Below are 15,091 nucleotides of genomic sequence, written 5' to 3'. Positions count from 1 at the left end.
ATTTTCATAAATTGTTGTTAGAGACTCTACAGTACATCAGCAGAATAATTAATTTGTGTAATGGACGCAAAATACTTAAATTAAGGAATCCATAAGCCAACTCTGTGTTATGGAATAAGTCAAGATACATATACCTCTTAAAAGAAGCAATACTGATCTTCACAGAAATATTTGCAAATGCATTTGGTAAGTGACATGTCTTCTCAGTAAGAGAAACTGATATCAGTCTTCACTGGCAGGAAAGCAGGGAAGCGATACGTTTTCTCTCAAACTCCTTTACCTTTCTCAACTGATGAATAGAGTTGTTTACACTCACCAAGGTTAAAGGCTTGGTATTTTTAAAGTATTGCTATTTTTCTCTAGCTCATGGTCTAAAAAGGCATTACACACTTCCAGGAGAGATGAAAGAGCATATAATGAAAGAGCTTATAATGGAGCAATGCATTACCTTTCTGAACTAGCTTGTGTTCCCTAAAGCCCTGTAGTATAAATGTATGGTCTGAAATCGCATGAGCTAAATTTGACAATACAATCTTTATTTTTTACAGTGGCTTGCATGATGATCCAGCATTAATAATTGCTGACGACACACCAATAATCAAATAATTTGTAAACACAGGCTGCCAATTACAATTGGCACGAAAAATGAAATTACATGACTCAAAAGTGGTGCTCTAACTTATTGTAAACTAATGAGAAGTTCCACCAATGTTGCTATTTTCATTCTTCAGAGATTTCAAACTGAACATGACAAATGCATGTATTTACTATTGTGTTCTGGCGTATGTTCTCAGTGTTGTTGTCAGGCTAAAGTCAAAAACAGCACTCCAGCTACTAAGAAGGAGAAAAGTGACTGCTACAGCTGAATCTAGGACAGTTGTGTTCTACATGTAAAAGGAATGTGATTGGCCTTTTTTGCTGTTTGGCACCTCTAGGCCATCTTGAAATTTCTCCTAACAGTATATAACAAAAAGATAAAAAGCATCTACACATGGTTAACAAAATCTGTCTACTTAGTCCTTACAAAACAGAAGGTGTACCTAATCTCTATCTTAAAGCACATTTTGTTTTCCATTTACCAAATTACTTTACATATTGAGAAGGTAACCTGGTTTCAAATGTAAAATGAGACAGCATGCAATCGGATACTAATTCTATTTTTTTTCCATAAACTGTATATTTTAATCGAAAACTTCATCGAAAAAGTTCCTGATTATATTAAATTCCAAGCTAAACAGGAAACATCAAATTTATATTCCTGCTTTTGGGATGATTACTTAGTAAAATGTGGCAAAAGCAGTCAATACATTAAGAATGCATACAAAGGGTTACCTATGCTATCTGCTGTAAAAAACAGAATCTGGGGAAACTTCATCAGTGTTAATAAAGTTGCTCTGGCTTTGAAGGCATGTACATGAAATCAGAAGTAGCCTCTCACTAAAACATGCATTCTGTTGCCAAGAAAGCCCCCTAGGAACAAAGGCCTGTTTTGTATGTCTAGATCTAGGCACTCATTGCCTCTCTGAACTTTCAGCTACTGATTTGAGCATCAAATAGAAAAGTTAGACATATAGACCTCTGAGAAAATCTTCACATTAATGCTGTGTGCTTAATTTTCCTGCACCACGGTTTTATAGTTTTGAATACTAGAATTTGAAGGACTAGCAACTCTACAGAAAAGTTGTGAGACTGAAAATGGAGTAGCACAATGTACGTTAGAACGCTTAAATTCTGTCCCTTCACGGGCATACCATAAGCGCATGTAACAATCAGGATAGAAAACACAACTGTATTGAAAGAGACCTGGTTCATAATACTACTGCATTGTAGGGAAAAATAAATGTTATGGCAAAGCTGCTACTCTCTTTCAAGACTGCCGTTCCCCATGGACAACTCTGACTCTACACACATTTCCAGCCACACTCAGAATGGCCACTCACCGGTTCACCTGGGATAGATAGCCCATTGGGGCCCTGCGGACCTGGGGGACCTTGAGGGCCAGGAGGACCTGTCTCACCACGAGGACCAGGCGGCCCCTGGAAGCAGAAAATTAAAGCAAGATTGTAAATGACAACCCCTGCTTGGATCTGTAACTGCAAAATCCTTTGGGTTAGACACTTAAGGTAAATCAGAAGCCTGGAGATACATTTAAAACTTCAGAACAACTGTGGAAACACTTATTCAAGTGGCATATCCTTTCATAAGCTATTCCCTGGTTCATGTTGGCAGTCTCAGGCCAAAACACACCTTCTGGCAGCATTTAATTAGAAGTATAGCTGTCCCCTCTGTACAGAAGAAAGGACAACAGTCCTGCAAGGTGTCTATTAACACCCTGATGCATGCACTGTATTTTCCTGATGTGCAGTCAGTGCTTTCAAGGCTGCATATATGCATAGACTGTGTATATATAGTCTCAACAGGTAGGCTGCACACAAAAAACATACAGACATATTTCCAAATAATTTTTTAATTTCCATTCTTAGCCCAACATAGAATTAAACATACAAAGTTTCATGCAGGTAAGCATGTAGCAATGTTATAGATGCATTCCAGAAAGATACTTACAGATGATCCAGTCAAGCCCCTTTCACCTCTGGGACCTTTAGCACCTGGGCCACCCTAAATTGAATATTTAGAAAGAAAAATTATTCCATTCTGGGAAAGCAAGGGTACATCATACCAGGGTGCATTTTGAATCTTCTTTACCAAACACTTACATGAAAGCTTAAAGTTTTGAAGTACATAGATCACACTACTAAAAGAGTACTAGGACAGAAAATGCATTACAAACTCAGTTAAACCACACCAGCTTCAACCTTGACAATTTAGCCCATGAAAAATTATTGTCATTTTTGTATCTGCAGATATAAACTTCTACAATTTATATTCATCAAAATCTCTGGACACCTCTCTCGCAGACTGGCAGACAACTTAACTGGACTTCAGATTCCCCATGCAGCATTTCTGACAGCTTCAAAGTAGAAGTAGTACTGGGCTGAGTATAATTCCTTTATACTGGTAGGAGTAAAAAAAAAAAAGAGTAACTAATTTATTTCCCTGACTGAGTAAAGAATCTTTCCTTGGAGTGAAATCCTGATTCTATGTTTTAGAAAAATATTTGCACAGTCCATTAAAAATATCTTGTACATAAAGTGAAAGACAGCTGAGATTGGGCCATATTCTTTCAACCTATCAAACAATGAGTAGCTATTCATGGGAAAAGGATTATTATACAAATAAGTAGAAGGCGTAAGAGATGCCCAACTGTGATTTAAACTAAGATTGAAAGGGGAACAGATTACCATGATGTTATGGATGCATTGATCTCTCTGACCGACCTTTGTTTCACAAAACAGCTTCCATAAATCTGAAAATGAAAAAATCTGTCCATTGCAAATAGTTACTTACAGCTGGTCCAGGGGGTCCTGGAGGTCCCACAGTGTCTTGAGTACAGGTACAAGCATTTGGAAGAGCTGGGCATTTTGCTTCATCTCTCTGAAAATATAATCACGACAGTTACTGTCATTTTAAAGAGAAGTACTAGATGGCAACATACTTTTCTAAAACAGCAACAACAAGATTTTCTATTGTGTTTTCAAGTAAAATACACAGCTAAACAGTGGTTTCCAAAAGTTTTTACAGGACCTTCCATATTTTTAGCCAATTTTCTTTGTGAGCTATACATTATACTAACAACATAGACACAGGTAAGATCTAACACATATGCAGTTTCCGTAGTTCTAATATTTATATCCATTAGACAATCATCTTGCAATGACAAAGAATAAATTAGTTACTTTTGAATGTTACTCTAAGAACAGATTAAATAAAAAAAATACAACTATTCCATTCATAATATCTAGGATCTTAAATATAATTGGAATACAAAATATAACTGACATTTTTTCCATCATTCCTAAGTGACTCAGTTCTAGCACATTATAACATTTCCCTCAGACACAAAACTTTGTAATCTGGTGGTGGTCACTGGCTGCTCCAACTGTGGTTTAGACCTGTTGTCTTTGTATGAGATATAATACCAGGGTAATATTAATATTGTTAAATTTGCTATTACTAATGATTTTCTGAATAGCTGCTGGTTCATTTATACTTACCATAGAAGGAAGATCACAACATCTGTCTCTGCTAGTCCAAACTGGACTACATACAATGTCAAAATTCTGGATTTCTAACTGTAAAAGAAAGTAGGACTCTTGAAAGATATTAAAGATGTTATTTATGAAATCTAGTGGCATTATCATTAAAAATTACTCCAAAACTAGTTTATTTTTATGTAGTTTACATTATTCAGACATTCACTTCTTTTTTTGACACTGCCAAAAAAAATTGTTTAAAATTAAATAATTTTATAGATACATACAAATTTATAAAATAAACTAAATGAAAAAAAAAAAAAAACAAAACCCAAGCTTACATAAGGTTACAATAACTTCAAGCACTGATTATTGTTCTTGTTCTGGGCTAAATAAGTGACTGAAGAAATATTTTGCAATACTGAATGAATATTATCGATGAATTTATGCATCATCTGAGTTCCTGTGCACTTCAAAATGAAATCTGGCTGAAAAAGTTTTGGACCAGCTCAAAGAACTGAAGTCCTTGGGTCATGTATTAACTCAGATTCATTTATGGAACTTTCCATTGAGATTACCAAAGAAAAATTCTGCAAAAAGGCTGAATTTAGGACCTAGGTAGAGTGTACAGTAAAAATGTTTGCCTTTCTTTTTTTACTCCAAGAGCTACAATCCTGTAGTTTGATACATGCAACCAAACATTTGATGATGAGCACCAAGAGTCTTCTGGTGTTCAGGTTTGCACATATGGGTCAGACTGCAGATTTAAATCTAATATGAAGCTCAGGTGATAGCATTGATAGTATAGTTAATCCATTAAGATAATTAATGTGCCCTTCATAGCAGCAGACACTTTTTCATTATAGGCTTATAGATCATAAAGCCAGTGTGGATTACTCTGGTCACTTAGAGTAAGACACACCACAGGTCTTGACAGAAATAAAACCTGTTCATTGAAGAATGTCTTTTAAGAAAACAAAACAATATTCATTTAAAACATTTCCAATGATAGAGAATCCACAGTAAATGGTTCCAATGTTTAAGTGTGGTCCATACCAGAAGAAAAACGTTTCTGCTCTTGCTTGAATTTACCTGACTGCAACTTTCAGCTATTAGATTTCTATTTTTGCAATTCTGCTAGAATGAGAAGGTATCAAACCCAAACTCCTCAGCTGAGTAGATTGGGTCTTCAAGTACAGACACTTAAAAGCTGTTAAGTACAATACCAGTTTCTTAGCAATCCTAAATCTTTAATAACTTTCCTCAGAAAATTTCAAAGATTTGCATTAATGAATGGATTAATATTTATTGCTCACTGTTGCTGATCTCCGGTCGCCCTTTAGAAGTTTCCCAAGTATTTCATAACCATCATTTGTGATGTTCCCAGCCTCCTTAATTGGTTTTTCCAGTATTTCACTGCAGTCAATATAAATCTTAACATTTGATGAAGTTACAACAATATGGACCTGAAAAGAATTTTAATGTCATGTTTAGAAAAGCCACATAGGCATATTTGCTTTAATACTTTAATATAATTTCACTGTTTAGGTAATAGTTTTAAATTTTCTTCCTAGCAATCCTGCTATACTTTCAAATGGTGGAAAAAATTGGACACAAGGAAAGACTTTGACATTAGTAACCTCTTTAAAATTTGTTGAAGGTCAATAAGATGTATATAGAAGTACAGCTAAGAAATACTATTTAATAGTTGAAATACAATGATGTATTTCATTGCTTTAAGATGGCATAAAAGTGAAAAATAAAAAGAATTTTTGAGAGGATATGAATATAAGCTCTTCTTGTCCTTTTCTGATGGCTAAGACCACACAAGAGGTTTATGAGTCTGTGACTGCCAGTGGGCTAATAGACTGTCTGTAGTTGAGAGGGTAGATTTAGATCCAAGGATCCAGTGTTCAGTTTCCACAGATGACTCAATCAGAGGCATTAGCTGCATTGAGATACAGAAAGTGAACAGAGAAGCCTGCTGAGACAAACTCATGGAAGAAGCAGGAGAGAAATTTCCATGAGAAAACTGGCTACAAAAACATATGCCAAAATAAGGAGAAACAGGGAAGAAGAGGAAGAAATTAATTATTGGAAAAAAGGGAAATTTAGAAGGGAGAAAAGAATGACTGTAGCAAAGTGAGAGTATGTTTACCAAGAGAATTAAGTGCTTGGGGAAAACACAGTAAACCTTAAACAGAAGAACAAACAAAACTGAAGAAAAGTTTACTATTACTAAAATTTATAGTACAGATGGTAAATGTCATGCAAGTGAATTTCCTACATTAATATGATAACAAAACACATTCAGGAGTCTCCAAGAAAAAAACAAGGATTGGACATTTTAAAAAATCTAATATGCAGTTGATGGAATAATATCTTAAGGCTAGAGAAAGATTTCAGTGGCTTTATATACCTTACATACTGCATATACTTTATGTACAATATTATAACATCTATTTAATTGTTAAAATATCAACACAGTAAGATAAGCAGTAAAGAATCCTTGAAGTATGTATTCATATTTTAAAGCTTCCATTATCGTACTACATAACCCTTCAGAAACATATTGCTATTTGATGACTGCTTAAAAAACTTGGCATGAAGTTAAAATAGAGATTCCCTTAAATGCCCTGAGTCAACAAGTGCCTCAACAATCTCCTGAGAATTTGTTCTTTTTTTCCATATTAAATATTTTCCCATGCAGAATTGTCTCCAAGGCATCAGCATAGTTTATCTAACACTCTTTAAACATTATGTGCTTTAGGTAACTGGAATTAAGACTTTTGAAACTGTCCTCACTTTTGTCATCAATTGGCATCACAGTTTAATTCTCAGTGCTGTGTATACAAGTGGGTTTTTAATTAGCATTCCCAACAGTGTTTCTAAACCAAATTAAAAAATAATGAAAATATAACTGTGTCCAAAGTATAGTTTGGTATTACTTACCAAACTTTCCACAAAATAAAATAAGTACCATGCCAGAACTTTAAATTCATTATCATTTATACATCATATACTCAGTCATTTGATTATATGATTAAATTTTATGGATTAACTAATGCATCAAGCAGTTTAAACTCATCACATCCGTAATTTACTAATTCTGCAAGGTATCTAACATGCAAGTCCTTCTATTGGACTGAACTTAAATAAAGTAAATGACATCTGCATAGCAAAGGTATTTTCATTTGCAGACATAACTTAGGAGACATGAGTCTACATCCAGTGCTGAATTAGAACACAATTTGAAAATGTTCAAACAGCAGTGACTGTCGAGCATTACATATCCATCCAAAGAAGAAGCAATCCCAGCAACCAAAACTAAGCAGAGCTTCTCTAAGTCACTGACTCCGCCAGCTAACTTCTGATTTAACAGCAGCTCTGAATTCCAGCTTGAATCTCATAGTCCAGCTACAAATCTAATAAAAGTAGGCATCTAGTTTGTACTGTAGATAAAACATCTCTGTATTCAATACTGCTACATTTTTGTTGAAAACAAAATCTTAACAGAAGCATTCTCTTCAATTCCGAACACACCAACATAAAGTATCAATTCTGACCATTTTCAGTGCCAGAAGGCATGGAGGTTTTAAGAAAGAAAACATGCTTTAATCTTTCTTGCTGGACCCCTTCTAAGATAAAGTTTTATGGTGTTCTGGTCTACTGCAAAATTAACTACATCAATAAGCTAAGCAAACTATTATCCCATATATACATCAGCAGAAAGACATACACTCATTATCAAATTTCCTGTAATTAACTACTCTAAGACTGCAATCTAAAAGGAAGTCTAGCATGGTAAGAATAAGAATGTATAAGTCGCCTGTCTCTCCAAAACATTCAGTTATAAATTTAATGACTGTCTCAGGCAGTCAGGATTTTTCCTAGGGGACTTGCCAGATTCAACAGCTTTCACCATAGCTATGCTACACAAAGTGTTCAAGTATGCCAAAGTAAATTTCCCTGCACAGTTAGGTGTAGTTAACTGTGCTTCACTGAATGAGCCAGTAAGTCATCAAATGAAAACCACAAAAATGTGTGATATTTTGGAAAACATATTCACACATTCTAAAGATTTGTCATTTCTTTGAAACTCGATGGTAGGAGAAATTGCAAAAGTACCTCTTGAAATGTGTTAATCTTACTTTCCTTCCTTCACCCAGCTGAACCTACTGCTATCCTTTATTTTAGGAGCTAATCAACATGGCTGATACATAGGGCTTTCCCAGTTGTGAGTTGTGGAATCCCATGGTGGTATCATTAACAATCTGACTCATACAGCACTCAGTAATCATTCCAGAGAGAATTCAGAGTCAGCTCAGTTACATGGTGAAAAATCCCAAATACAGCTTTTTGAATCAAGGCTACTCCTGTTATTTGAGATGCTACCATCACCTGAACTTTTGATTCCTTCCTGGGAAGAAAAATTAAAAAATAAAGAAGGGGAATGACACACTGCACTAAATAACACATATTTTTGCTTAGGAAATAGTCTCACAAGCAAAAATTCATAGTTCCACAGCTTTAAGATAATTTGCAATTGCCTGTTACTATTGTATAACTTTTGTCATTTTAGGATTGCTTTCTGTTCATATATATTTAACTACTAAAATAATATAATCTGGATTTTATTTCCCAGCTGTTTTCCAACAGTAAGTGTAATTAAACAGTTATACATAACTAGTAGTATTGCTGGGGTTGCAGGTTGTTCCCCATTTGCTTTGATAAATGAGCAGTGCTTCACTGTAAGCACTGTCAGACAATTGTGCTCAGCTCTATCACATTTAGAGGAACTACAAGAAAAAAAAAAACTCAATGTATATGAAATTAGCAGCAGATACTTAAAACAGACTGCTGGCAGTACAGCATATAGAAAGCTTCACACCAGTGACTTGAAGAAGGGAAGTCTCAACTCACACTGAAATCTAAAATGAGGCATGCTACATGCTGTTCTGTGTCTTCCTTCTTGGTGATGACTCAGCTTTTATACCAAAACTATATCTATGCTAGAGTTTACTGACAGTTTTTCTCATGTAAGTAGATTAATACATTTCCTTAAAATTCAGTTTTCCTACTCAGATATAAAAAAAAGGCGGGGGGGGAGCAAAAAGCCAAATGCCAAGGACAAAATAGAAGCTGCTTAAAGCAGGTACAAACCAAACCTACTCATAAGTATCAAAGTCAGTGACATAAATATTTCTTCATATATGCAAAAACAATTAGCCATTAAATAAATTACAAACAAGAATAATTGCATATAACAAAGTAATTTGGGAAATTATCCTCCGTCAAATTCTGAGGAAACCAATAGCTTTTATAGTACTGTGTGATTTTTGTAGTCATCTGTGTTTTTAACAGATGAAGTCACAATAGCTGGTACGAGCTATCTTTCTCTGCTTTCAGCCTAGCAGAGTCAGGTTGACAATGAGGCCTCTAGTTACAGGAAGTTGACAGAGACAACCTCTTATCAGTATCCTCGAAGGAATGCTCGTAGTGACCAGTCATGAAGGAGAGAGTATCATAAAGAAAACAAATGTTATACTCTAACCATATATAGTCATCAGAAGAAAACTAAACTAAACAAAAGGGAGATAAATGAAAAGAATGTGCATAAATGAGAATGTGTATTTCAGCTGACCAAAAATGTTGCAACTGCAACTCACTTTATCTTAAATATACATACTTAACACAGCAAGAAAATCTTTTTTAAATTGTGTTTTAAATATATATGTAGCCTGAGTCAAACACTTCCTGATAACTAAAGGTAAGGAAGCCTGGCAGGATCAAATTTTTATAATTAGGTGCACAAAATGAGAAAAGCAAACACAAAACTATCACAATTGAAGGCAGATGCAGTAACGTCAGGATTTTACTAGCCATTTTGACAATTCAAAAAACATGAGCTTCATTCTAAATCACAAAGAGATTACACAATCTTTTATGGGCTCTTTCCCATGATGGTTATTTCCTCAGTTAATGTTACTTTGTAATATTTTAGGCCCAGTGAATTTAAGCCAGAAATATATCAATACACGTTCATACATACAAAACATCCATATACATGTAACATGTTTTTTAAACATACAAATCTTTTTTAATGTTCTGTTCATCTCCAAAAATTGGTTCCCTGCCTTTATAAGTCAACAGCTATGTACTTTCTGTGGCTGTATTTTCCTCTTCTCTTAATGATTTCAAACTACTACACTACCCTCCAATCTTTTCTCATCACAGCTTCCTTTCCTATTCTTTCTAGTTTATCTTTTATTCTTCCTCTTTCATGTCTCAGAAATTGGGCTATAATGTCTTGTTCTGGTATATCCCCCCACTTTCACAATCTTGACAAACCTCTTACTTGGTTCAAAGAAGAGCTGTAACTTCAGAGATCTTGTTTTACACAATCTGTAAGTATGTCAATTTACAGTACTGTATAAAGACCGGTCACTGACAGTGCCTTCTGCTTGCTTGTCTTTTGTTTCAAAGAACAGCACTTTAGAAAGCAAAATTCATTATTTCAATCCTTTACCTTATGGAAACTTCCATAAAAGATTTTCTTTACTTCATCATTATCAAAAGTTACAGTTTGAACCTCTCCACTTGTATCTTTGTTAAAGAATGACAGGACTTTGCTGGCAGCTGCAATGAATGAAAATTAAATAAATTTCATTTCATATGTACTACTGAAACCATCATCCTAAAATACACTTATAAATAAAATGTAGCGTACCATTCAAATGGGTAAACAAGGGTTACAGATGGTCTTAATGACCCATAAGAACATAGACCTATTTTCTTAGGTTTTAGAGTTAATACCAAAGTTGAAAGGTAGCTTAGGTGAATTATTCTTAGTCAAAATTAAAAAAAAAGTAGTTGATGTAGAAAGTAAAACCAAAAATCTCTTAAAAATAAAAAAATAAAAATCCTTTTACCATGTAAGACTGCTTTGGGTTTCGAAATATTTTAGAAGAATGCATGCAAAGTAATATGAACTATTAATTCTATATGCAATAAACATAATCATCCTTACGATCGAGCACAACTCCAACTTGTGGTTTGTAATCTCTATCTGTAATCTGCCAAATTGCAAAAGGCTCATTAGGGGATTCAGGCAGAAGGCGGAATAATAGGATGATAGTGTATGCCGGTGGCAATCCCTCTGGGTGAATCTCCCTGTTAAGACAACATGAAGATATTTTGTCACATGGAAACATAAGGAAAAGAAGATCTTCATAATTTTCTCTTTTTCAAATCAAAGACATGAGAGTAACAGGGAAACCACAGTGTTTAACGGAACTGATCATTTTAACTACTCTCTCAAAAGAGAGAGTACTTTGTGATAAAAACCATCACATTATTTCTTAAAATGAACTCACAGGCTGTCTTTAGTTGGTCCAGGCACCATTAACTGTGGTGAAGGAAGTCAGAATATGACCAAGAACTCTTGGAGGTGTATTCCTGTGGCAAGATTCTGTATAAACTACACATATTTAAAATTCCTTGATGAGAAGTAAAGAAAAACCTACTGCCGCATTGCTCTGGCCTGTTTTTGACAGGCAACAGAAAACAGCACATAACTACTCCTGCCCTTCAGGCACAGATGCAGTGAAGGAGTTATTTATTGTATTCTCTGCAATTGGTGATGTATTTGGATTCTGCATCAGTGGCAGACCTTTAGATTTGTGATGTTCAGACTGTTAGACATTAAAAAAGCAGAAAGCCAAAAGTAAATAGAAACATGCATTAAATGGCCTCCAGCATTTTCTGAACGGGAGGGGAGGGAATGAAGAAAGAGGACTTCAAGAAAGGAGGGAGCTTATGCTTCTCCTTAACTATTATAATGGAACTAAGAAGGTGATTTGGCCTCATGAACATAAACACAGAAACCTCAAAATGGAGAAAGGAGCTCCTCTGTATTTTAGGCAAAGCTTATATACCCATACAATTATGGACACTGCAGTAATAACCACATCAGTAAGTCAACAACATCACACAGCACACTGCAAGAATTAAAATATTGAAGTAGATATAACAACAGTATTTGCAAGTTGTATACCAAGTTATTTCAGATATGGAAACAACTATGCCATCAGGATCAAGATGCTTTTCTTACTTTTCTGACTCAGTCTAACGTAAGTTTTATTTTCTAGCATCTGATGAAAAATAAGTGCCCAGAATACTCTGGTAAGCCTACTCCATGTCTTACAGCAGACAACAGACTATGTATCACAACATTCTAAAAAAAAAAATATTAATAAATAAATAGGAAGTCTGTCTCTTTATTGTCATTTTATCATCTTTCTTACCCTGCTAAATGCAACGTTTATCTTAATGTAAGAGAGTTGTAAAAATGGGATTATCTTTATTTCTCTAGGTCATAAAAATCCAGGGTGTCAGGGACCTATCACTCCCACAGCTATAACGGCATGTCAGTGAACTCAGAAAGTCCACAGGTCCTCCACCTTTAAAGCTGTGAGCTGAGAAGGCTGGCAAAAAGAGGTTATTTCTTCATATACTTCAGCTCCCTTGTCTGTGATCTGATCTTTACCCAGTCTTGCAGAATTGCAGATTTCAAAAGCTTGTACGAAAAGAAGATTAAATTTTCTCAAATGTTATAGGAATAATGGGCTATCTTTAGGCATCTCCTCTGACTCAGACTGACTTTTTTTGAAACTTACTCAAATAGATGGGAGAGGAACAAATGTAAAAAGAAAAGAAGAGAGGTACTGCTCCCCTCTTAATAAAACTGTGCTTTTGGGGTTTTGTGAAAAAATGTTGGCAAGAATGACCATATATTGATTACATCTCCATAATCAAGGTTTAAGACTGCGGGCTCTTGAAAACTCCACTTCCTTAGCCAAATATGGCAACTCAAGTAGAGGAGAAACTACCCAAATGGCATCAATGTGCTACCTACTGCAGCACGGTGGTGCTTCTGCAAAAAGTGGTGCATATCCCTCCATACTGAAACCATTTCCCACCAGGAGCACTAAGCTCTTTCTTTGTATGATGGAGGCTGGTGTTCAACTGCCTAAGAACAAACCATGGATTATATGCAACTCAAATGGTTGAGAAGCATAATATCAAAACAGAACAACACACAACTGGATTAATAGTGAACAGAACACAACGGAAGAAATAGGTTTGCATTTAATGAGAACAACAATAGGTGTTCTTCAGAGTGTTTTTCTTGGAGCCCACTAAAAAGAACATCAAATAAATGCAACTTTCATAACATCATACTAACACTGTCACCTATAAACTCTGTTAATCCTTCCTCGACTGATTGCCTTAAATTTGAGTCTTTCAAGTTTACCTACCGTATTGGCTGGCTGATAAAGGCATTTTTGTGGAGTCTATATGCTACATAGCTTGGGAAAGAGCCCGATTCCAGTGATACACCTTGTACAGAAGCAAAATGCTTCTCTGTTAGATTATATGATTCCAGCATCTTGAAACCTTTAAATCCAGAGAGAAAATGAAAAATATAAATACTGTAGAGCTCAAAAAGACACAAATGAACCTACACCAAAATATTAGGCAGTTACTTACCAGGTGAAGTGTATCCCTCCAAGTAAATGAGAGGACAAGCTAAAAGATATGAAAAAATGTATAATTAAAGACTATAAAACCTAACAGGATATGAACATATATATACTTCATAAAGCTTTATTACCAAAAGGTCTGTGCTATTATGCATTATCAGCCAACTTATTTTTATATTTTTGTACTGTGTTCTGCTCTATGTACTCTTAAAATCTTTACTCGTTACTTTTAATATGATATTTCTACTGTAACAAATTCTATGGAATAAATATTTTAAGATGTAATTCATAAGAAGAAGCACAATGACACAGTCTTTCCATGAATATTTAAAGCATGAGTCAGGCTGTATAATAGATGTCAGATTTACAAGGAAAAATTTCAGATTTATATGGCTCTTCAGGAACCAGCACTTGAGGCAGTTACACAGTTGCACATGACAGGCCTGAAATTTCTCTTTTTTGACATAGAAGGATTTGACTTGAGTAAACAACTGAACTTTATTTAGATAATTTTAAAACAGCATCACACACTATAGCTGCACCTCTTTAGCACCCATAGGCTGTGTGTGGGACCCACACTGGTGCATTCAGTTCCTGAAGGACTGCATCCTGTGGAAGGGACCCACACTGTAGCTGTTCATGAAGAACTGCAGCCAGTGAGAAGAACTCACATTGGAGAAGTTCATGGAGAACTGTCTCCCATGAGAGGGACCTCACACTGGAGCAGATAAAGGGTGTGAGGAGTTTTCCCCTGAAGAGGGAGAAGGGACAGAAACATGTGATAAACTGACTACAACCCCAGCTCCCCCCCCCCATGTGCTGCTCATGGGGAGGAGGAAGGCAAATTAGGAGCAAAGATAAGCCCAGGAAAAAAGGGAGAGGTGGGGGAAGTTGTTTTTAAGATTTGATTTTATTTCTCACTACCCTACTATGATTTGATTAGGAATAAATGAAAAACTGAATTCCCCAAGTCAAGTCTGTTTTGCCTATAACAGTAACTGGTGAAAAAATTCTCCCTGTCATTATCTCTACACATGAGCTTTTCATTTTGTTTTTCTCCCCTGTCTAATTGAAAGGGGTAGTAATAGGGCGGCTTTGGTGGGCATCTGGCACCCAGCCAGGGTAAGCTCACTGCACAACTGTAGCAGTATATAAGGCTAATAGCAGTGTATTAATTTGGGAAAAGAGAAAATAGTGTCTTCTACTCACTTGAGGTAGCTGTCTCGCACACAAAGGTGACAAGGTTATCTTGAATCTTTTCAAAGGCATCAAAGTCATCAACAATAAATACATGACGTTCACTGGGTTTGCTGGCAATCTTGGCCAGCTCATTGTAATCTACGTCGGCCACACCAACCACAAAGATACTGAAGCCTGTAAAAATAACACTTGTTACTTGAAATGTAGTAAATATACATTGTCATTTTTTAGGTCAGTATTTCACAGACCATC

General features: G+C 35.4%; 1 protein-coding gene across 12 annotated transcripts in view; it reads right to left on the bottom strand.

Annotated features, from left to right (window-relative positions):
• COL12A1 (collagen type XII alpha 1 chain) overlaps positions 1–15,091 on the bottom strand; it is a 102,142-nt gene that overhangs the window by 17,706 nt on the left and 69,345 nt on the right. For all 12 annotated transcript variants that reach the window (XM_061358420.1, XM_061358417.1, XM_061358414.1 and 9 more), the window contains 10 exons: positions 14,849–15,013; positions 13,647–13,685; positions 13,415–13,553; positions 11,125–11,267; positions 10,624–10,733; positions 5,411–5,560; positions 4,116–4,193; positions 3,409–3,495; positions 2,566–2,619; positions 1,941–2,036 (listed from right to left, as the gene is read on the bottom strand). In XM_061358420.1, the coding sequence (XP_061214404.1) occupies positions 1,941–2,036; positions 2,566–2,619; positions 3,409–3,495; positions 4,116–4,193; positions 5,411–5,560; positions 10,624–10,733; positions 11,125–11,267; positions 13,415–13,553; positions 13,647–13,685; positions 14,849–15,013 (1,061 nt within the window). The remainder of the gene's footprint in view (positions 1–1,940; positions 2,037–2,565; positions 2,620–3,408; positions 3,496–4,115; positions 4,194–5,410; positions 5,561–10,623; positions 10,734–11,124; positions 11,268–13,414; positions 13,554–13,646; positions 13,686–14,848; positions 15,014–15,091) is intronic.

Source organism: Neopsephotus bourkii, unplaced genomic scaffold, assembly GCF_033783945.1.
Source record: "Neopsephotus bourkii isolate Nb327-2 ecotype Australia unplaced genomic scaffold, CSIRO-AGI_Nbou_v1 NB_941, whole genome shotgun sequence".
NCBI lineage: Eukaryota > Metazoa > Chordata > Aves > Psittaciformes > Psittacidae > Neopsephotus > Neopsephotus bourkii.
The sequence above is the reverse complement of the archived record's forward strand: the minus strand, read 5'-3'. Positions and strand labels throughout refer to the sequence as shown.